The sequence below is a fragment of the Rhipicephalus sanguineus genome, chromosome 7, assembly GCF_013339695.2.
Source record: "Rhipicephalus sanguineus isolate Rsan-2018 chromosome 7, BIME_Rsan_1.4, whole genome shotgun sequence".
NCBI lineage: Eukaryota > Metazoa > Arthropoda > Arachnida > Ixodida > Ixodidae > Rhipicephalus > Rhipicephalus sanguineus.
In genome coordinates, this window is record NC_051182.1 from 134288821 (window position 1) to 134312878 (window position 24058).

The window sequence follows — 24058 nt, forward strand, 5'->3', positions numbered from 1 at the left end:
TCGCAGTCATCACAGACCATCATGCGCTCTGCTGGCTGTCAACACTTAAGGACCCTACAGGAAGACTCGGCCGTTGGGCATTGCGATTACAGGAGTACACGTTCTCGGTAGTGTACAAATCTGGCAAGCTCCACAGCGATGCCGACTGCTTATCCCGACACCCTGTTGATCCACCCAACTCCATCGATTTGGAAGCCGATGCCTGCGTCTTTGCCATCACTGACTTTCTACACGTGGCGGATGAACAACGTCGAGATCCATCGTTACTCTCCCTCATTGACCGCCTTCAATCCGGCAATACCGACCCTTCACTGAGCATGTTCTTGCTTCACGACAACATTTTGTACCGCCGCAACCTGAATCCCGCCGGCGCGGAACTTTTACTCGTCGTCCCAAGCCATCTGCGCAAGGATGTTCTGCAACAATTTCACGATGCCCCTACTTCCGGACATTTAGGCGTCTCCAGAACCTACGACCGTGTTCGACGACGGGTATTCTGGAAGGGTCTTTATCGCTCCGTTCGCCGCTACGTTGCAGCTTGCGACCTGTGCCAGCGCTGAAAGAAACCTACGGTTCCCCCTGCCGGTCGCCTTCAGCCTATTGAAGTCCCAGCCGAGCCGTTTTATCGAGTGGGGTTGGACTTGTTAGGTCCCTTTCCAACTTCGACAAATGGAAATAAATGGGTTGCAGTAGCCACGGATTATGCCACTCGGTATGCAATCACTCGAGCGATACCGACCAGCTGTGCGACTGACGTTGCAGATTTCCTCCTCTACGACATTATTCTCCAGCATGGCGCTCCTCGTCACCTACTCACAGACCGTGGTCGCTGCTTCCTGTCTCGTGTGGTTGATGACCTACTTCGATCTTGTGCTACTCGTCACAACTTCACCACGTCTTACCACCCCCAGACTAACGGACTTACGGAACGCCTCAACCGCACCCTGACAGACATGCTTTCCATGTATGTATCTGACGACCACACCGATTGGGACATTGCCCTCCCGTTCGTCACCTTCGCCTACAACTCGTCGCGTCATGACACAGCCGGCTACTCACCGTTTTATCTTCTTTTTGGCCGTGATCCGTTACTACCTTTCGACTCCCTGCTTCCGTCTGACCCACCTTCCACCACTTCGTACGCTCAAGATGCCATCACCCGTGCTCTCATCGCACGTACAGTAGCCCGCGCTCGGTTCTCGTCGTCCCAGACTGCACAGAAGTCCCTCTATGATAGCCGACATAGGGATGCCGATTTCCCTCCGGGCTCTCTCGTTCTACTCTGGCTCCCATCCCGTCGTGTTGGCCTCTGCGAGAAGCTTCTGTCGCGATACGTCGGGCCCTACCGAGTCTTGCGCCAGGTGACACCTGTCACCTATGAGATTTCCCCGACCACAAACTCATCGACTGCTACACCCAGAACTGACGTCGTGCACGTTTCTCGCCTGAAGCCCTACAACGGTGACACGCCCTTCTAACCATAACAGGCACCGGGACGGTGCTTTGCCGGCCGGGGTAATGTCACGGGTATGCAAAGGTGACTCAGGCACGGGCGCTGAAATGACACCCAATGGAGGAAGACGACAACGCTGTTGTTGTGGGTTTGAGTCTGAGGCTGCCCTGTTGTCCTACGATCCTGTCCTCTCTGTGCAGCATTAACTCGATCAGTATTAACTGAATAAATCATCCCCGTAACAGTATCACTGATCTCATTGCTTCTCACCTATATTAGAATCTAGTATACGCTGGGGCCGACGCTCGCGCAATATGATTAGAAAATTGCGGCGGTGTGCTCGACTCTGTAAATGGTATTGCTTTGGGTGCACTGCAGAGTCTTCAGCAAGACATTCTAAATGCACTTTCAAGTGAGCTCTTGTGCTCCCTTTGGTAGAGTTTCTGGTGAGACTGTGAAATGTGACGAAAATGTGCGTAAACATTTCGTTCTGTCGCATTTTTTCATCTCGTCTTGTGGCATAGCATACACACTTTTGACGTCTCTTTCGCGTGTCATTTTTGCAGACTTTGAGCGCGTGATCCAGTACCACATTCAGAACAAGAACTACATGGCCGCCCTCGAAGTTCTCACGAGACAGGTACGGCAGTGTCCCTTCTGTGCTTGCAAGCTTCTTCAAACAACTCTTTATGACAGAACATTTACTGGTCAGTATTTATATTGACATAGGTCCCTCGACAACATTTGCATAAACAGGAACTGTTTGATACCTGGTGCGGTGGCTCAGTGGTTAAGGTGTTCTGCTAATCACATGGTGTCGGGTTAGATTCCTTGCAGTCACGACCCAATTCAAATTGGAGGAAAATGTGAAAAGTCTCATGTACTGAGCCTTAGGAGTGTGCTAAAGAACCCAGGAGCTCAAAATTGATCCGCAGCTCTTTGTTGTGTTTCTCACAGCCTTTGCTAGACCGTTAGCACGACTAGTCAGTTTCTGTTATTGGCTTGGTCAAGCCAGCCGGCCAGGGAGTGAGTGGGTATGTCACTGAGTAAGTTAGTCATGCTAGTCAGTTGGTGTATGAGTGAGTTACTGAATCACTGTCAAATGAGGGAAATCTGTTTGTTGTCTGTCTTAGTCAGTCGGGCATTAAGTCCAAGTCAGTGAGTAAATCAGTTGCAGTGTTAGTCGGGAGTCAGTCAGCTAGTCAGTGACTCGATTGGTGTGTAAAGTACGACTGATTCAGTCAAGTCACTCGGGCAATGAATGAGTAAGTAAGTTAGTCACAGTGTGACAGTAAATGGGTGACACAATTAGTCCAGTCACTTGCCAGTATAAGTGTTAATCACTTAATCAGCTAAGCAGTCACTGATTTAGTCAGCTTGCCTGTGGCCAAGTCAGTCTGCCTGTGAGCGAGCATGCGAATCAAATATTCAGTTAGTAAATCGGTCAGCCTATCACTGGGTCAATAAGGTCAGTCCCTCTGTCAGCGAATGCATCAATCATTCAATCTATCGATTGATCAATCAATCAATCAATCAGTCAATCAATCAATCAATCAATCAATCAATCAATCAATAAATAAATAAATCAGTCAATCAATAAATTCCTGTTTCACAATTCCTCCCTCTGTTTTTCTCTTCCAACATGACACGGCTGCAGAACAATCCAGAACTGGTGTACCAGTTCTCGCCGACACTGATGCAGAGCATCCCGCAGAAAACAGTGGACATGTGGATCGCGCAGGAGAAGCGGCTCGATCCAGCTCGACTCATCCCCGCCTTGGTCCAGTACGACAACATCAAGGACCGATCACAGGTCGGTGGCACACAGTGCCGAGCGCTTCGAAAACATAACGAGACCGCAGGGTAGTCACGTTCTAATTGACTCCACGGCACTGAGTTTTCTGCTGGAGGTCCCCACTTTTTGGCACCGGTAAAAAAAACGGTCACATTTTCACTGCAAGGGCAAAGCAGTGAATGCGATAGCAGCATGTTGGAATGTTATACGAAGTAGGGCTAGCAGCTCCTTTAGTATATGCCCTGGCATAACTCAACAAAACGCTTGCAGCATAAGGATATGCGGGCTCTGCAGCGAGCGAAGCAACCTTTGTGCTGTCTATCGCTTCAATGCAAACTGAGCGTTGAGAACAGAGCACATAAGATGGTATGAGCCATCTGCTATTCCCTGTCAAGATAGGGTGTGTGCAACCACGCCTAGCTTGTCAAAGTGTGCAATTTCCACAAGAGGCACGCAGCACCCCCCCTTATAAAAGATTTTACACAAGACACGTGGGCACCACCACCTTCGGCTGAGTGTTTTTTTATTTTTGTATATTACAACGTGAATAAGGTCATGAAATGTTGAATGCGCCAACGCAGCCAGTTTCATTTGTATATATCTACAGTAGCACTGTTCATTTAGTTATTAAAGATTGAAACGGCAAGGCTACAGCCAAGCATGGTGGCAAGAAAGCCCATCCGCGAAATAGTCTATAGGCCTTTCGCATGACGAAATACAGCCAGCACCTTTCCTCTCCGCTTGAGCTGCGGTCGTCAGCTGCCCTTGCATGCTTTCATTCGCATGTATAACATGTAGACGGCAATACCGACAATGATGCCAAAAATGCATTTGGAGTGTCGATATTGCTACATGTAGGCTGCCGGAATTCATATTGTCGACGCGCGTGTGCGCCCGACGAAGAGGACGAAGGTCGCTAGCTGCTCGAGCTCGGAGCCGGACTGGTCAGCGCTACAGCCGCTCTTGCAAATACATCTTGTGAATAGCGACTTGTAAAAGCGACTCGTCACTCACGTAACTCACGTAACATATTTGGTGGAGGTGGAACGTTCCCCGTCCTCACCACGCAGCTCCGCAGTGGCCGCGTCATCCAGCCTCTCGCCATGGCTTCCAATGACAACCCGTCCCCATCTCCATCTGCGGCTCCTACGACAACCTTTGTCGCGGTCCCCACCCCCCGCGATCCCGGGACATTCTCCGCGCAACCTGGCCTCGACGTCGACTACTGGCTTCGCCTGTATGAACGGGTCAGTCAAACTCACCGGTGGGACCCTACCATGATGCTCGCTAATGTTCTCTTCTACTTGGACGGAACCCCGCGCATCTGGTACGAGACACATGAGACCGAGCTCACCAGCTGGGAGACGTTCAAGGAGAAGCTACGTGACATCTTTGGGAACCCGACCGGTCGCCACGCAGCTGCACGACAAGAGCTCGCTACCCGTGTACGGTCGCCTACTGAGTCGTATGTCTCCTACATACAAGAAGTGCTTGCTCTTTGCCGGAAAGTGGACGAGGCAATGCCCGAAGCTGACAAAGTGGGTCACGTTTTGAAAGGCATCGCGGACGACGCTTTCCATTTGCTGGTCTACACCAACGTCTCGACTATCGACCGCATCATTCAAGAATGCCGCCGTTTCGAAACGGCCAAAAGCCGTCGTGTGCACCCTCAATTTTCTCGGTTGCCAAACACGGCTGCCACGTCCACCTGCTCCGATTCCGCCGTTACACCGCCCTTTGAGCAGAGTGTAACGCGTATCGTTCGACGGGAACTTGAAGCGGCAAGTCCAGCGCCGTTCCAGCCCTCTCCATTCGACCATGCCACTATACAACCAACCCCCGCGGTCTCCGTTATTCAGGCGGTCGTACGACAAGAATTCGCCAACCTTGGGTTCCCTGTCGCCTGCCCCGTCTCTCGCCCCTCGTCCCGATCAATGCCCATGAATGCATCTCGAAGTGACCCATTCGTTCCTCCACGATCTCGCAACCCAGCGGAATGGCGAACTCCCGACGACAGACCCATCTGCTTCCGGTGCCACCGCGTTGGTCATGTCTCCCGCTACTGCCGCGCCACTTGGACGCCGCCATATAGGACCTAATTTTTCTCGCCTTCCCGCCCATATGAAGATCTTCGCCGGTATTCGCCCAACCGTACAGACCCTACTTGTGACACACCTAACAGCCGCCCTCCTGCTCGTTCACCGTCCCCTCAACGCCGTCGTTCCCCGTCGCCCCAACCACGCCGCCACCCCTCGCCGCCCAACTTTGCATCGTACCCGACGGAAAACTAGATCGTGCAGCTCCTGGAGGTAGTGCTGCATCATCTCCTTCTGAACCAAATCCTCCGTTGACGCTTCCTACGAACAAGAACCTCATCGATGTGCATGTGGACGGTATTTCTTTGACGGCTCTAGTTGATACTGGAGCTCACGTGTCCATAATCAGTGCTCGTCTTTGTCGCCGACTGAAAAAAGTCCTCACGCCTGCTACTACAAAAGCTGTACGCGTCGCCGATGGCGGAACTGTTCCTGTCACTGGAATGTGTACAGCTCGTATAAGCATCGCCGACCGTTACGTTCCTGTCCTATTCACGGTGCTCCATAATTGTCCTCATGACCTCATCCTAGGGATGGACTTCCTATCGACCCATTCTGCCCTGATAGACTGTTCCGCTGGTACTCTTTGCTTGGACCTTCCTCCTCAGCCAGATATTCACCCCGACCTTCCACACAGCCTCTGTACCACGGATTTCATCCGCCTACCGCCTAAAGCCCTAACATTCGCCGAATTAACAACGACTTCATTCGTGTTGGATGGGCACTACGTCGTCACGCCGATTACTGATGTACTTCTGGCACGTGACATCACTGTGCCTCACTGCGTCATAACTATAGCCGCTAACCGGGTACATCTCCCCGTCATAAATTTCGGCTTCACAAAGCAAGTCCTCCCTCAAGGCATCCTAATCGCGACGTTGCAGTCCTTAGCCGATGACCACGTCACCTCTTTTGCAGCAGACGTATGCTCCAATCTTCCTTGTCGCCCACCCGATGCCACAAGCCTCGACATGGCATTACGCCCCATGATTGCCCCAGACCTCCCCCCAGCGCAATCAGCCGCCCTCATCCGCCTTTTGGCTTCTTACCGCGAGATCTTCGACCTTGACAATCGACCACTCGGCCAAACTTCTCTTGTGCAGCACCGTATCAACACAGGTGATGCTGTTCCCATTCACCGTCGACCGTATCGGGTGTCCGTATCGGAGCGCCAGATTATTCAAGAAGAAGTAAACAAGATGTTAGCTAAAGGTATTATTGAGCCCTCATCGAGCCCTTGGGCGTCACCCGTCGTCCTGGTTAAAAAGAAAGACAACACGTGGCGTTTCTGCATCGATTACTGGCATCTAAATCGAATTACGAAAAAGGACGTGTATCCTTTGCCCCGCATTGATGACGCTCTCGATTGTCTCCATGGCGCACGCTACTTTTCATCCATAGACCTTCGCTCCGGTTATTGGCAGATTGCCGTGGACGAGAAAGACCAAGAAAAGACCGCCTTCGTCACTCCCGATGGCCTGTACCAATTCAAGGTTATGCCCTTCGGTCTATGCAACGCCCCAGCCACGTTCGAGCGCATGATGGACACTCTGCTACAAGGGTTCAAATGGTCAACATGCCTTTGTTACCTCAAATGTAGGTGAAAATACGACGTCCTCGTATTTTCACCTACATTTGAGACCCACCTTGAGCGTCTGTCGGCTATTCTCGACGTCTTCCGCAATGCTGGTCTCCAGTTGAACTCGTCGAAGTGTCACTTCGGCCGCCAACAGATTACAGTGTTGGGCCACCTCGTCGATGCTTCTGGTGTGCGGCCAGACCCTGAGAAAATTTGTGCCGTCACCAGTTTTCCAGTACCCCAATCCGCCAAAGATGTTCGGAGTTTTGTGGGACTCTGTTCCTATTTCCGGCGGTTCGTGAAAGACTTTGCAGCAATCGCTCGACCACTAACTGATCTTCTAAAGAAAGACGTCCCATTTTCGTGGGGGTCCACTCAAGCTGCCGCCTTCTCTCACCTCATCACAATTTTGACGACGCCACCTATATTGGCCCACTTTGACCCATCCGCCCCGACTGAGGTCCGAACTGATGCCAGTGGTCACGGGATCGGAGCCGTCCTCGCCCAACGTCAGCAGGGACACGACCGCGTTATCGCCTACGCTAGTCGCCTCCTTACACCTGCGGAGCGCAACTATTCGATCACCGAACGAGAATGCCTTGCTCTTGTCTGGGCGGTCTCCAAGTTCCGTCCATATTTATATGGCACTCACTTCTCCGTAGTCACCGACCACCACGCGCTCTGCTGGCTTTCATCATTAAGGGATCCCACAGGTCGACTTGGTCGCTGGGCTCTGCGACTGCAAGAGTACACGTTTGCAGTGACGTACAAGTCTGGACGCCTGCATCAAGACGCCGACTGCCTATCTCGCTATCCGGTTGGCGAGTCGCGCACCGTCCCTGACACCGACGCTTGCGTGTGCACCGTTTCCCAACTGACCCACATAGCCGACGAGCAACGCAGTGATGCATCCTTACGGGCTATCATCGAGTGCCTTGAATCCTCACCTTCGGACCGATCTCATCGCTCGTTCGTACTCCAGAATGGTACACTTTACCGCCACAACTTTCATCCAGACAGACCACCCCTGCTGCTTGTTGTACCCAAACACCTCCGCTCGGCTGTACTCCACGAACTTCACGACGTTCCAACTGCCGGTATGTTTCCTCAGACCACTCCGACTGGGACCTTGCTCTACCGTACGTGACATTTGCCTACAATTCCTCGCGCCATGACACGGCTGGTTACTCCCCATTTTTCCTGCTGTTCGGCCGCGAACCCACATTGCCCCTCGATACAGTCATTCCGTTGCCAGCAGCTCCGACCACTGAATACGCCCTGGATCAGCCGGGCCGCTCATGCACGCGAAGCCGCTCGTACTCGCCTTCTGACCTCCCAAGAGAACCAACGCCGTCGGTATGATCAACGACACCGCGACGTACACTTTTCGCCCGGTTCTTTGGTTCTGCTGTGGTCTCCGACCCGGCACGTTGGCCTGTCCGACAAACTGCTCTCTCGGTACACAGGGCCATACCGAGTGCTTCGTGCGGTGACTCCCGTCACCTATGAAATCGCTCCTGCTGCCCAGTCGTCTTCATCCACCCCGCATGCCAGCGACATCGTACACGTCGCACGCCTGAAGCAGTACCACTCGCCCAATGACGTTGACGTCTAGATGCGCCGAGACGGCGCCTTTGCCGCCGGGGGTTATGCTACATGTAGGCTGCCGGAATTCATATTGTCGACGTGCGTGTGCGCCCGACGAAGAGGACGAAGGTCGCTAGCTGCTCGAGCTCGGAGCCGGACTGGTCAGCGCTACAGCCGCTCTTGCAAATACATCTTGTGAATAGCGACTTGTAAAAGCGACTCGTCACTCACGTAACTCACGTAACAATATAACTATTACTAGAATAAAAAAAAAACTAAACCAATATAGCCGAACTTCAATCGGTGCCTAACATGGCACGACTCACGACGTCCTTGCATGCAGGGTTGCGAGGCGATCCGCTACCTCGAGTTCTGTGTCTACAAGCTGGGCAGCCGGGACGAGGCCATCCACAACTACCTGCTTGCCCTGTACGCTCGGCTGGATGAGAACAACCTCATGTGTTACCTCCACCGCGAGGGCCAAGTGAGGGGTTTTTTGTTACTTAACACCTCTCTGCTACGTCAGACCGGAACTACCCTCAACAAAGAAGTGACGAAATTTGAATGAAGGTGCTTTGCGGGCGTATCTTTTCGTGAAAAGTGGCAAGTCATTTCACTTGCGCCAGTGGATCGCCTTACTGTTGCGCGTGCTGTTCGGTGCTTATCTGTTTCTTTTGAGCTCGGCAAAAGAAAACCACAATATCAATGTTTTTTTGCTCTGCGAAGAATAAAGCTCAGGGGGCAGCCACTGCAGCACTTCTTGCAGACAGGCGAAGTAGTTTTTCGCTCCTGTTTATAGTTTAGTTAAGAAAGAAACAGAGAAGCACCACGCATTGCACTCAAATAATAAACTGTCTACTTCTGTATTTCAGAATGCCTGCCGATTTCCCCGACCATATTTGGCTTCAGCACACCTTGATTTTCAAATTTCGTTATTTCCCTGTTGCGTGACGAAGTTTGAGGCAGTGTTTTCTACGTGTCGAGCGTGATCATTTTCGATTTTGCGCTTGGATATGTCATAAATTGGCATACACTACAACTTTCCAATATAAACAACTGCCCCCAAGTAAATAATTTAGAAGTTAATGAACGAGCTTTTGTTCATTAGTCCAATCAATGTCATTTTAGTTGCGGCAAAGTATTTCCACCTCGACATAGGGTATATATGCGAAAACAACTGGAGCGCGACTGTCATAGAATTGTTATAAAAAATATGTATTTCTAAAAAGAAACACCCTGTAGTACATGTTTCTTTTACTTGTAAAGCACTGTTTTTTGGCTGCATACATGGGCGGCCGTATTGGATCATAGGCATAAGTGCGAACATGAACACATCTTGTCTTACAGAAGCCAGTGTGGTGCATAGGAACACAGACAGATGAGAGTATAGATCACCGTGTGCGTTAGTGCCTTGTCCTGTACTCTGTCTCTGCGTTTCTTTTCACTACAATAGCTTCTCTACGGGTAAACCAACTCGCCCAAGAAGATGTTTTACATCTTGTCTTCATAGTGTGACCTGCTGTAGGAAACAGAATATGGAATATCGCACGCAATGTGCACTCTAGGCAGCGCTATCAGATCAAACCTCACTTTTGCCTAACCTCGTACGACGTGCTCCTCTAATCGAAGGACAAGACCACCGTGCCCTACGACCTGAAGTACGCCCTGCGCGTCTGCTCCGAGCTGCGCCTGACAAGGGCCTGCGTCCACATCTACTCCACCATGGAGCTCTACGAGGAAGCCGTGGACCTTGCGCTCGAGGTGAGATATCTTTCTCATTCGTCTTTTAATTGGTCTCTCAAGGACGAGGACGAAGTTAAAGGCGTGTGTGATGCATGTCCTGTGCACATCTTAAAAACTTTGTCCTCGTCTTCACCAATGAAAAGACGAAGGCATATCGACTATAGTCGGATACAACTTAATTAAGAAGTCAGGAGAGGCTCCACCCAGACGACCGAAGCGCGGCAGCTGATCGCCTACGAGACTAAAGAAATAGTCCCGCTCATGCACGCACAGATGTTCTCCGAAGGCAGAACCACTGGCCGTCCCGCTCATGACGTCAGTCCCGAGTGCGCGCCCATTGGTGCAGGCTTGTGTTCATCCGCCTTTGAGGAAGAAATGCCGCTGACTCCTAAAGTTGTATCCGACTATAGGTCAGTTTTCAGCCTGAATTTCTTGTTGCGCACCTGCTGCAGTGGCTCGCCGGCCGGTTCTCTCAAGTTTTTCGTAAAGTTTACATACATTTAAGCTTGCTTCGGGGACCTTGTACTGAATGGATGTCTACCAATGACAGCAGATCGGTTCTACAAAATCTCCACAGGGTTCACTGAGGCCTGTGAAATGGAAAAAGAAAAAAAGATTATCATACGCTATATTGAAGAACATTTCTTCTTCCTTTTTTTGAACCACATTCATGAAACCTATCCTTCCCATATACAGTGTTCCTGTGCTTCGAGTCGTCGACTAATTTGACCTCACCCTGCAGTCTGCTAACCTTCTCGTTAGCAGAGACGGTAGAATAACTGCCCCAGGAACGTGTTGGTCCATGTTTCAAATCTAAGACTGGGACTAATTTTTCAGCATCTGCAAAGCTTTCTTTCTGAGAAATTGATAATGGACGGACAATTTTTCCCTTTTATTTTCTGATGATGCGAGACAATACCCGCCATGATAGCTTAGCAACTGTGGTGTTTCGCTGCTAAGCAGGAGGGTGCAGGCTCGATTCCAGCCCTCTGAGGCGGTCACATTTCGATGGGGGGAAAGTTAAAAAATGCCTATGCGAAATACCAGTGTGCTTAGATTTAGGTGAACGTTAATGAACCCCAGGGAGTCGAAATTGACTTGGAGTCTCCCACCACAGCTTGCCACGTAGTCATATAGTGCTTTTGGCACATAAAACTCTACAAGTTATTATGAGAGGGAAGTTGGCAACAAACCATGTCTAGCACGAAGCCACAAGCAAATTAATTCGGATTTCTAAGAAAGATAGCTTCTTAGTTACTGAAAAATTCGTCCTGGTTCGGGGATCAAACCCAAGACCAATGCCTTTCTGTGGCAGTTCCTTTAACAATTGAGTTAACCAGGAAGCTAGCAATTGGCAGTGCGAGGGCGAATTCATTGACAACTCAAAGCACATGGACATATATATTGCAGATCAGTTCTGTGGAATCCTTCAAGGTGGCAAAAGGGTTAAAAGAGGGAAATTGACATTTGTGCTACAAATAGGTGGTTGTCAATTCCCCCCCCCCCTCCCTTTTAGCCCTTATGACACCTTGCTAGATTCCACAGAGATTTGCAATATCAAATTATCATCATGCATATAATCAGAGAGCCATCTTGTGGCACCATTCCAGTATAGGTGGCATTACGGAGTTTTAAATTTAGTGTTTTAATGTAACGCGAACACACCAACCAGCCTAGCATTCCAAATCCTGCTTGCGTTCCATTGTTAAACTGGTTTAGGTGTTTCTGTGCTCCCGAGAGTTAGTGTATGCTTTGTTTTGCATGACACTCAGATGCTAAACCTTGAAGCTTCCTGCAACGTGCACTTTACACGCCTAAAGGTTATGTCATAAACTGTGCTTCTGGTTGACCGTTACCTTCTCCTTTGCTTATTTGATTTCGGGTATCTTGTGCAAAAGAAATGGATTGCACGGATGTTTTCATTTTTGCTAACATCACTGGGGCTTGACCTCCAGGTGGACATTGACCTTGCAAAGCTGAACGCTGACAAGCCAGAGAATAACGAGGAGCTGCGCAAGAAACTCTGGCTCAAGATTGGTGAGCATTCCCACCGACGCATTTCTTAGAAAGAAAGCGTCCTTACGAGAGTGGTATTTTGGGCAAGTTGTTAATCCATTACTTGAGTATGATTGCGCAATGAAAAAGACACGCATGTAGGAGAATACGGACGTTGTGCCGGGTGTGTGTTCGTATCTTACATCAGCGTCTTTTTCGTTACGCAAACATACTGAAGTAAAGCTTCTTAGTTTACAAAAGAACTGTCCTGGTCCTGCATTAATTTTTTGTCAACTAAGATTTTGAACTTGAAAAATCCTCGACAGATTTCCTTTGTAGCTTCGTGCTATGAACATGTAGACGCCAATTTTTTCCTTCGTGAACCGTTCTGCACTTTACGACATTTCGCGAAGCTGATTTTTTTATACAGAGAGGAGGTTTACAGAATGACTTGTTTTTAGAGCTGTGCGAATAACAAAATTTTGGGTGCGAAGCGAATTCGAATATTGAAGTGTGAGTGTGAATCGAATCGAATATTTTTCGAATACTTCGAAGCGAAATTGCAGTTAGAGAGGATTCCTAAGCATATTCTTATGAGATAGCATCATGAAAGTGTTACTTTTCTCTAGGTTGATGAAGCACTGGCGGGGTGGTGTTTCATAGTTGTTTTATCAAGAATGAGGCAATGTAGAGGCCGAATTGTATTTATGTACATGATTTGGTGCAACCAAAGTGTTGCCGACAACACTTTACACGTGATAGGCAAAGATGCCCTTTCCTCAGCCTCTCCTCCTCTTTCAACTTCTGTGGAAGCCCAACTGATGTGGCGGACAAGGGTGTGCTCCCTTCAAGTCCGGAGTTCCAAATCTGCCTCGTAGACGTCGATATATAAGAACATCTGAAATTTTGGATGCTAAAATGCTTCGGCTCCGATTTTTTGGACTTCCTGCCCAAATTTCAGGTCCAAAACAGCATTAATTGAGCCCCCACCTCTGCCACATCTTTCATCTCCTTGTTGGAACCAGCGTTTTCTTGAGTTAATGGCTTAATACATTTGCGACCGTAGCAGAGCTTGAAAGACAGCTTTGCCGCAATACCGGGGTGTAATGAGGTGAAGCATATGGAAAATCTAGGGACCGCTTCCAATCGGACGTTGAATGTGTCTTGGCAAAGTTCGACCGTAACGGAGCTTGAACGGCAGCTTTGCCGCAATACCGGGGTGTGATGAGGTGAAGCGTATGGAAAATCTAGGGACCACTCCATATCGGACGTTGACTGTCTCTTGGCAAAGTTCGACAGTAATGGAGCTTGAAAGGCAGCTTTGCCACAATACGAGCATAATGAGGTGAAGCAGATTAAAAATTTGAAGGGGTCACTTTCAATCGGACGTTGAACTGTATTTGTTTTTGGGAAGTTCGAATAGTTCGAATAGTAAAATTCCAGTGTAAATCGAATTGAATAGCAAACACTATTCGAAAAATATTCGAAATTTTGAATATTCGCACACCCCTACTTGTTTTGTCTCCCAAGCTCGTCAAGGCGTTTCCTGGCTCTCATTCATCACTATCACTTGCCCTTGCATCATAAAGACCACATGGCCATCAACCTCTACATTTATCTTCTGTCTTACAACTTAAAGAGGTCGACACATCAAATTCGTGGCTTGTGCGTTGTTTCAAACATTCCTTCTTTCTCCAGGAAGCGTCATTGATACTCGAAGATTCATATATTCTCGGTAAATAATTTAATCGTGCATTGTGCATCATGCTTCATGCATCATGCATCATGCAATTTAATTGCATCGTGCTGCTGCAGACAGCCACAATTATAGACACCTTTTCTTTGTTTTCGACGAGTGTCATTGACGAAAAAAAATTTTAGAAAGGCAACACATTCGAAATTACGCTGCTGCCGATAATTTACACCAGCAGAGAGGTAAGATGCACTTGGTTACTGCAATAACAATCCTAAGCTTGCCTGTTTCATATGAGCACTGCCAGATGGCCCCACCTATCCGGGCTCTCACATTTACGGCTGCGATAACCCTGTATTAGCTAATGCAAAGAAGTGTGCGGACAAACTACAGTTCTGTAGTGTCATCTTTGCTGGTTCGTGCCATGGCGTCAAGCGTTTTGAAAAATGCCAGCAAGGTTGGCTAGTTCGGCAACACACCGAGAAAAACGAGCGAATGTGGGTTTGCAGCTGATGCTCTCTAGGCTCGCCTGGTACTGTGGGTCACTCATTGCATGTCACTCTAATATGGTGTGACATCACTAAAACTTTCGTTACGCTTCCTACACAGTGACGTCGGTGTCAGATGTGCTTGTGATGGGTCTCGATTGTGAGAAAAGCATTTAGGCGCACTTTGGAAGCCAATTAAAAATAAATTTTAAACTTTTTCCGTGTCCAACCCTTCGTGTGGTGAGTCCTTTTATAGCCTCAAAATATGATGTCTCAACCCCTTTAATCCTTTGCGGTCCGAAACATTTGCCCCCCTTCCGTCAATTCTGATCTGATACTAAAGAAAGCAAAGCTAACATAAAAGAAGTTTTCTTACTCTTTTAAAAGATGTCGCATAATGGTGAGATGCGCCATCTCACTGTTTTCTCACCACAGGGAGAAAACGCGTGTGTGAATCAACCATGAAAGAGCTTGTCCAGCGGTGCCAGAAAACGGACCGCTGCGGCCTGTTGTGTTGTCGGGAGGGGCCCGACAACGGGCCGCGAGGGGTTAAGCAGTCGCTGTCCCCAAATGAAGACAAGTTTCTTTGCTGAAATATTGGCTCCATAAACGCTCCTTGTGTGACTCTCCCGGCTAATGACTTTGTCCCCGAAGCATGTTGCATCACACTTTTTTTTTCCTCCGGCAATTCGCGTGCAGCCCAGCACGTGGTGACGGAGCAGAAGGACATCAAGCGCGCCATGGAGTTCCTGCAGGAGTGCGACCTCATCAAAATCGAGGACATCCTGCCCTTCTTCGACGAGTTTGTGCGCATCGACCACTTCAAGGAGGCCATCTGCGCCTCGCTCGAGGAGTACAACGACCACATCGAGGGACTCAAGGCCGAGATGGAGGAGGCCACCCGCAGCGCCAAGGAGATCCGCGCCGAGATACAGGTGTTTCGCAACAGGTGCGTCGCGGTCGGTCGCGCTGTCTGCTGACCGTTCCGTCGATTGTTGACTTTGGTTGGTCTCATAATGTTTTCCCATGGAGTTACTAGAGGGAACTCTGCCCTTGCAGCAGTCCAGCCGAAGTTCGAAAAAAACATGGCTGATCCCTCCGTCATAGGAATCGGTATAACACGAAAGTGAAACGTGTCTTCACAGAAGTAGTACTTATTGTGTAGTGATATATGAGACCTTGTACAATGTCTATTCGTGTTTGGCAGCTATAGCACCGTTTGACGTGGATGCACCCATGTTGACAGCATGTCTCTATCGCGACGACTAACGCCCATGTTTATGATTAAACCGTTGTGGTAGCTGACAGTGTGAACATATATTTGGACACAGCGAATCGTGAATCCCGCGTAAGGATGATATCAACAAGCTCATAATCAACACTGGTACCCGGTATGCACTTCTTCGAAGCGTCGTCAATTAAGGAGAGAAACGGCACGGTGTGCGCTTTCTAGTAATGGGTAGCCGACGCCTGTGCTCACGCATACATAACAAACACTGCGCTTCAGCAATACGAGAGGTAGAGGTTCGCAGCCTGAGCCGCAAACGCGTGCGTCCCGCTGGTTTCTGTCTCGCAGGCGCTGCTCTCGCCCCACCAAGGCACGACATTCGCCCGTCGAAATCTCGTCCTTTCTGCAACGCGTATTGCAGCAGTTTTGTTAGCCGGTGCTCTCGCAATTGAAGCAGTCGGCGGCGGAGAAATCCTGTTGGTGCACGTGGAAGCTGCACTACTCTGATGAGCCGACGCACGCTAACACGAAGCGAAAGGCAAAGAAAGACCTTAACCAACGTAACTGCGTCAAGGGTGCCTCGGCGACGCCAGCGCGGCCAGTCTACCTGGTCTACCTCTCTGGTATCGAGACGCTGTAACCATGACCCCCGATATCGCGTGCAATCTCGGAGTAAGCGCTAGTAAGTGTCGATCGTGAAGCATTACTTCTTTTCACATCTCACAGACGGCGGCACCACCCCGCTCCGCCCGCCGCGAAAGAGAATGTGTGAAAGATATAAGGCGCGTTCGCACCGTGTCTCGCATCTCCCGTTTTAGCTTCGTCGGTAGGGCGCCGGGCGCTTGCCGTCGCGGCCGCAACGTCGTGGGTTCGATTCCCAGCGGGGTATTTTTTCTTGGTTTTTTTCTTTCTCACCCGTTGGCGTCCATTTTATCAACGTCATATCCGTGACGGTTGTACTTGGTGGACCCCGGCATAAAACACTTTCGTGTTAAAAATTTTTTATTTGTGAAACAACCCCTTTGGTTATTTAATCTCTCACTCAGTGTTCTAGATGCATCATTTGTGTGGCACTATCATGCGAGCGCTTGCAGAAAGAGAACATGACCCACCGTGGCGGTCTAGTGGTTATGGTGCTCGATTGCTAACCCAAAGGTCGCAGGATCGAATCCCAGTCGTGGTAGCCGCATTTCAACGGAGGCGAAATGCTAGAGGCCCGAGTATTTACATTTAGGCGCAGGTTAAAGAACTCCAGGTGGTTGAAATTACTGGAGCCCTCCACTACGGCGTCCCTCATAATCATATCATGGTTTTGGGCTGTAAAACTCCAACAATTATGATTAGTTTACATTCTCGCTCGCTGTTCTAGATACGTCATTCATGTGACACAGCATTGTGAGACCACTGAAAGAAAGTTAATGTGGCATATCAGTTTGAACGCCTCATATGTAAAAATTGCAGCAGAGGGAGTAAATGTGGGATAAGTACAATGCTCGGCAATTAGAGTAATATCAGAGTAATTGTAATGCACTGCAAGGAGAGTAATTGCAGTGTAGTTGTAATTAGAGCTGTGCGAATAGCAAAATTTTGGGTGCGAAGCGAATTCGAATATTTAAGTGTGAGTGCGAATCGAATCGAATATTTTTTGAATATTTCTCGAATACTTCGAAGTGAAACTGCAGAAAGAATAGTTAGAGATGATTCGTAAACATATTCTTATGAGATTCTTATAAAATTCAGTTGATAGTTTGCGCTTGTAGTGTCCACTTCGTTTCCTGTTTCCCTCCTGACTTCGTATTTCGCAGTAACTGTAGCGCAGTTTTTATAATCATAATCTTATGAGATAGCATCATGAAAGTGTTACTTTTCTCTAGGTTGATGAAGCACTGGCGGGGTGGTGTTTCATAGTTGTTTTATCAAGAATGAGGCAATGTAGAGGCCGAATTGTATTTATGTACATGATTTGGTGCAACCAAAGTGCTGCCGACAACACTTTACATGTGGTAGGCAAAGATGCCCTTTCCTCAGCCTCTCCTCCTCTTTCAACTTCTGTGGAAGGCCAACTGATGTGGTGGACAAGGGTAATCTCCCTTCAAGTCCGAGTTCCAAATCTGCCTCGTAGACGTCAATATATAAGAACATCTGAAATTTTGGATGCTAAAAAGCTTCGGCTTCCGATTTTTCGGACTTCCTGCCCAAATTTCAGGTCCAAAACAGCATTAATTGAGCCCCCACTCCTGCCACATCTTTCATCTCCATGTTGGAACCAGCGTTTTCCTGAGTAAATACATTTGCGACCGTAGCGGAGCTTGAAAGGCAGCTTTGCCGCAATACCGGGGTGTGATGAGGTGAAGCATATAGAACATCTAGGGACCACTTTCAATCGGACGTTGACTGTCTCTTGGCAAAGTTCGACCGTAACGGAGCTTGAAAGGCAGCTTTGCCGCAATACCGGGTTGTGATTAGGTGAAGCATATTGAAAAATCTAGGGACCACTTTCAATCGGACGTTGTCTCTTGGCAAAGTTCGACCGTAACGGAGCTTAAAAGGCAGCTTTGCCGCAATTCGAGCGTGTAATGAGGTGAAGCATATTAAAAATTTGAAGGGGTCACTTTCAATTGGGCGTTGACTGTATTTGTTTTTGGGAAGTTCGAATAGTTCGAATAGTAAAATTCCAGTGCGAATCGAATCGAATAGGAAACACTATTGGAAAAATATTCGAAATTTCGAATATTCGCACACCCCTAGTTGTAATTAATTTAAATATGAGTAATTGCTGAGAAATTGCTATGCTTTGCAGTGAGAGTAACATCAGAATAATTGTAATGCACTGCAAGGAGAGTAATTGCAGTGTAGCTGTAATGCATTTCAAGAAGAGTAATTGCAGAGTGATTTCAATGCATTGCAAGGAGAGTAATATGATATCAGAGTGATTGTTGTAATGCTTTTCAAGGGGAGAATTGCAGTTTAATTGTAATGCATTTCAAGAGAAATATTTGCAAGTAATTGCAATGCATTGCAAGGAGAGTAATTTCAGTTTAATTTTAATTAATTTCGAGAAGAGCAATTGCAGAGTAATTGCTATGCATCTGTAATGTTTGCGGTGTCTTGGTTTTTCCCTTGTGTCCGTGTTTGCACGCCCTGTCTTCTAACATGAATACCTACCAACTAGTTCAGCTCTGTTCATAGGTCGGCAAACTCACTCATCAGTCGACTCAGACTCAGATCGAGCCGTGAGTCTGAGTCTGAATGAGTCCGGGTGAGTAATATTTTGGTGAGTTTGAGTCTGAGTGAATCCGGTTGAGGAGAATTTTAGTGAGTCTGAGTCCCAATGAGTCCGGTTGAGGAAAATTGCGGTGAGTCGGAGTCCAAGTGAGCCCTGAGCACAAAATTTATATCTTGAGTGGGTCTGAGTGAGTTCCGCACTTTTTTTGCCGACCTATGGCTCTGTTGTTGCAAGGAGAGTAAGTGGAGAGTAATTGATAGTGTTTCGGTGTTATAGGTACGCCGTGGCGCAGTCAGACGCAAAGTGTGCCCTGTGTGAGTACGCCGTGATGAACCAGGCGTTCTACTTGTTCCCGTGCGGGCACATGTTTCATGGCGACTGCCTTTCATCGGAGGTGAGTGGTGGATATGCTCTATCCCTTTTGTTCTTCTTTTTTTTTTCGTAAATTTAGTTTTAGCTAAGTGATAGTCTAAGAGCTCAGAGCTGGGTTTTCTGTGTCTACGTGTCCGTCCTGTCTACTGCTGCCACTGTTGACTTTATAACAGTCATGAAATTTGCATCATTATTATGCCACCTCATCATCATCACACTCTTTCAGATAGTGTGATGATGTGGCAGAAAAAGGGGAAAAACACAGTGCTGTTCACGTTGTGTTTCCCATTTTACTCTTCCCATTTCTTTGCCACGTTTTTGTTCCAAATGTTACACTCTTCGACTAGAATTGATGTTGTCAGTGCTGTCGATTTTTGCATCAATTGTTTTCTTAAGGCTGACTATTTGAGTAGCAGCATTTCTTTCTCTCTCTTTTAACCATCTTTTGGTATCTGCACACAAACGTGTGTCTGTACGGGAAAGCCAACTATCTGAAACATTCGTAAAGTGCTTGGCGTCTTGAAAATGAATAAGCGCTATTGGATGGAGCATTTATGTAAATTCTCTGTGGGAGGGACTGTGATGGCTATGGGCGGAGCTGACATATCTGATTAGGTTGTAACCGAGTATAGTAGTGTTGCCAAAATGATGATGATGAATAAATGTTAATTTGCCAAAATGGCATCCCGTTTTTCCACGGAGCTAGGATGCCGTGTTTCAAGAACGGTATTCTATCTCCGCTTCTACTCTACGGGAGAGGTCTCCGCACCCCAGGAACCCCCTTGAATGAAGGGGCCTCCCTCCCAACGTTACTAGAACAAACTCAGTTTAAAAGCTCCGCCGGAGAGGCGGTCCGCGTGGCGGTCGCGAGAACTAGTGGCGCTGCAGTCACGTCTAGCTCCCGCGGCTGGCGCTTGTTGTGATCGGCGCTCCCGATGTACGAGCTCACGTGGGTTACAGCGTCGTCTGCGCTTTGTTAGCTCGTCATTTTTGCGACTGTTCTTGACCAGGCTTAGCGTCTTGTGCGAAGACACGTGCATGATGTACGAAGCGTAACGAGGGCGAACAGATTCACAGTGCGGTATGCCGACTTGCTTCGCGCCGGGCTGCAAGAGCGGCTACCGCAAAGACGACTCCGCTTCACGACACTTCTTCGGACCTGCAAAAGACCCTACGCCATTCAAGCTTTGCATTACAAAGATAGAAAGCTTACTGCGAAATGCAAGGTCTGTGACGTTCATTTTGAGAGTGACGACATTGTAAAGCACTATCGTCGTGTCGTTGCGGGACAAGAAGTTTTGACCCCACATGGAAAGTGGGAACTCGCGCCAGGTGCCGTGCCGCGCTTGTTCCCAGCACTTCCACCCCACATTTCAAAGCCAAAATGTTCGGGGTTTAGGCGCAAATCCCCCCAAAACGCACGGCGTCCCGGGAAAGCCCAGTGCCCAATTTGGAGGAGCCGCCAGAAATAGAACAGCAAAACGAAAGGCAGGCGATTACCTATATACGCTACCGAGACTGGGAGTTGCATCACACTAACATTCGATCAGTTGTCAGCTGTCGCTGTGCCTTCAAAGCAGTGGATTTTCGAGAGATTTTACGACGAGGTATTGAACAAGATGTGCGGAATATTTTACACCCGCCGGCTCGGGAACGGACTGCTCAGCGCAAAAATTTCACACGGTACACATAGAAAAGACAAGGACCAGCGCTGGTCCTCGTCTTTTCTTTGTGTACCGTGTCAAAGTTTTTGCGCTGAACAGTTTAATAATGGAATACCAACTAGCCCAATCCCACACTTTGCTTCCGGAACGGAGGCTTACTTGTTCAATAGATAATTGTAGTTGACGAGCAGTTTAACTGCGTAGTGAACGGCTACAGCACGAAACGCAAACGGCTGTCGTACAGTATAAAGTGCTGCGGGCATGGAACATCTGCTCGGTGAAGTTGAAAAACTGAAGTTGAATGCTGACCACTCTTCTAGCGACAGAGTACGCGCGAATAACTGCTCGGTTCACATCACGGCCGATCTGTTCTAATTGTTTAAGGCACCGTAGAACGATGCGACGTAGAAAGATGAGACACCGAAAATACAACTATCCGCTGAAATAATTGCTCAGAGACGACATCTATTCGATGTAATCGCACACTGAGATTTCATTTACCGAGTTCTCGTAAAATTTTCTGATTTTGGGTCAGTATCCCTTTAACCTTCGCGAAAACGTGTCTTGTAAACATTGCAAAGCATTGGTGATGGTTTTCGAGAAAGTTTTTTTCAATAAATTGTAGAAACATGAGTACTGTTTTTCTAGAACGTTTTTGTATCTCGAGAAAGTACGCTTCTTTGTGCACTATAAAGGCTTTTACAAACGTGTTGGGTTGTTCTTGGTCTAGATAAGACGGCAGCGGCTAAAATTGTAGTGGTAGTTATAAAAATTACTCTGAAAACCCTCATTCGCTTAGAAACTCCTATGCTTGGAAGTTAAGCGCAATGTAGACAGCTCAAATATTGTCACAGGGTCGTGACGTCGACGAAGGCAGCAGTCAGCAGGTCCGAGATGAAACTCTTTATTTGGCCGAACTTGTGGCCGGGAAACTGAAAGTCAAACTACAGCAATACACTGATAGCGGCGAACAGAGCGTCGACCGTCGATCAACTGACAAGCGGTCAAGCGCGACGGCTTTTATACAAGCGCTATCGAACTTTCCAGCGATATCGCTGGTGGCGGCGGTATCTCTCGACAAAGCTGGAACATTCGCGTGCGGCGCGCAGTCTTAACAAAACGATCTACTACAATCGCGAAGCTTCTCGAACACTGCTTCGCGGACAGCGTCGAACGTTGATAACCGTCCTTGCTGGTCAAACCCGAATACATCAAAATAAAACAAGTGGGCGTGGCAATATAGACCGAACATCGATTCTTAGTCAATCAATGAACAACGTACGCGGGCCAATGCATACAGACGACCTTATGCATATCCACCTAAGTATCCACCTAACTAGTACAATAAGAAAGTTGCCGCGCAGTTGCAGCGAGCAACTGCGCGGCGGAGCAACTGGGCAGCGTTATGCCGTGGCAGCAGACGACGCGCCGATAGTGGCGCAAGACTACGCAAGACGGAACTGCAGCGCCGCTAGTTCTCGCGACCGCCGTTCGGACCACCCTCCTCCGCTGGCGGAGATACGGAGCTTTGAAACTGAGTTTGTTCTAGTAACGTTGCTCCCTCCTAGAGTAGAGCCTACCGAAAGACATCTCATTGTGGAAGATCGGTATGATCTCGAGAAGTCGCGACACTTTCACGCACGCGCTCTTTCCTTGTCACTGTTCAAACGCGCAACAGGTTCAGCAACACTCGCTCCCAACGAAGGCAAGCCGCATCGAGGACATCCACAGGCAGCTGGCGATGCTCGGCAGCCGCGACGACAGCGCCTCCTTGTCCTCCGCGGCAGGCTTGCCATCGCTGACGACGCGGGAGAAGCTCATGGTGAGTTCGTCCGCCTCTATGCCGTAGAAACAGTTTGCACCCTTTCAGGAGTCTTGTATTGCAACAGTAGTCTTTGTCAAGTCAAGTTTCTTCAGTATCTCTGTGTACAACGTAACATAGTTAGTGATACCTATTACATTTGAAGGTCCCATAGTTACGAAAACTGACGGGGGGGACGTCCTAATAAAAAAACGCATATATGTTAAGTGTCGAGTGCAGCATACGAAAAAAAGAACACATTCATAAAAATGTTGCAGAAAGGCTAGGAAGAACGCAAGATTAAAAAATGAAAGCAAGAAAACTGGCATGGAATGTATATCTATGATTATACAATAGCTTGTGTAAACTGCAAAAAAAATGCTGCTGAAAATCTTCATGGTGCAGGTGTCACAAATTTATCGAAACAATATGAATATAATAAAATCCAAGACAAAAGTAATGTACAAGACCATTGCAGCTGTGAAACAAAAGCTAGGTGAATCCACGTAGAAACAATATCATATATTCAGAGGTAATGATAGCAAATCAAACATGCATAGTAACAAAAAAAGGAGAAACAGAAGGAGCAAATCATGCTAAATGAAAAAGCAGAATGGCAGATTAGTAAATTATAGCGTAACCGCTTTCATAATTTGTCTACACTGTAAGAAAAAATAGAGTGTGTGGGGGGTATATCTGCCACCCCCGGACTATTATCGTCACCTGGCTTGCTCCTGTTTCCTTTCTTGAGAACCCGCCTCTCGCCACTTTCCTATCGAGAATGCTGTGTCTTGCTGGTAGCGCACACGGCGTTCGTGAGTGGGAAGTGCCGGGACCGCAGTGATAACTCAAGGAGAGGCACACGAGATAGGCGACGATTACTGTTGTGGGACAGAAAAGCGCCCCACTCGTGACCTTCGTTTTCAACGTGTTCTTTCCGGGTGAATGCTCGTTTAACACTCCAAGGTTGGGTGAATGCACTAATCTAAAGCATCCAGAGAGAGTGGATACTCATTCAACATCCCAAGGATGAGCAACCGTTTTTAACACCCCATGATTGGCGAGATAACCATTTGACACCACGGGAGGGGCGAATAACAGTAATTTGACTCAGCCAAAAAACATGCACACTTTTCAGGGTGCTATCTATCGCATGAGCCTTGTTCACTATTCGGGCTAAAAACGAGAAAACAGTCACTTAGGTAGGCCGTTTTATGTGTCCGAGACACCTGACATGCATAGGTGGCAGATTTCCGCCATTTTATAAAAGTCCAGAATGTACGTTTGTCACCGTCAGAATATAAAATGACCCTAGATGCAACTCTGAAACGTTGATTT

General features: G+C 48.2%; 2 protein-coding genes across 2 annotated transcripts in view; one reads left to right on the forward strand and one right to left on the reverse strand.

Annotated features, from left to right (window-relative positions):
• Positions 1 to 24058, reverse strand: part of LOC119399996 (SUMO-conjugating enzyme UBC9) — a 562334-nt gene that overhangs the window by 340667 nt on the left and 197609 nt on the right. The window lies entirely within an intron of this gene.
• LOC119400006 (vacuolar protein sorting-associated protein 18 homolog) overlaps positions 1 to 24058 on the forward strand; it is a 65687-nt gene that overhangs the window by 38803 nt on the left and 2826 nt on the right. Inside the window, exons 18-25 of the mRNA XM_037666911.2 lie at positions 2020 to 2093; positions 3111 to 3266; positions 8854 to 8994; positions 10140 to 10271; positions 12209 to 12290; positions 15129 to 15378; positions 19160 to 19277; positions 22598 to 22741. Coding sequence (XP_037522839.1) covers positions 2020 to 2093; positions 3111 to 3266; positions 8854 to 8994; positions 10140 to 10271; positions 12209 to 12290; positions 15129 to 15378; positions 19160 to 19277; positions 22598 to 22741 — 1097 coding nt within the window. The remainder of the gene's footprint in view (positions 1 to 2019; positions 2094 to 3110; positions 3267 to 8853; positions 8995 to 10139; positions 10272 to 12208; positions 12291 to 15128; positions 15379 to 19159; positions 19278 to 22597; positions 22742 to 24058) is intronic.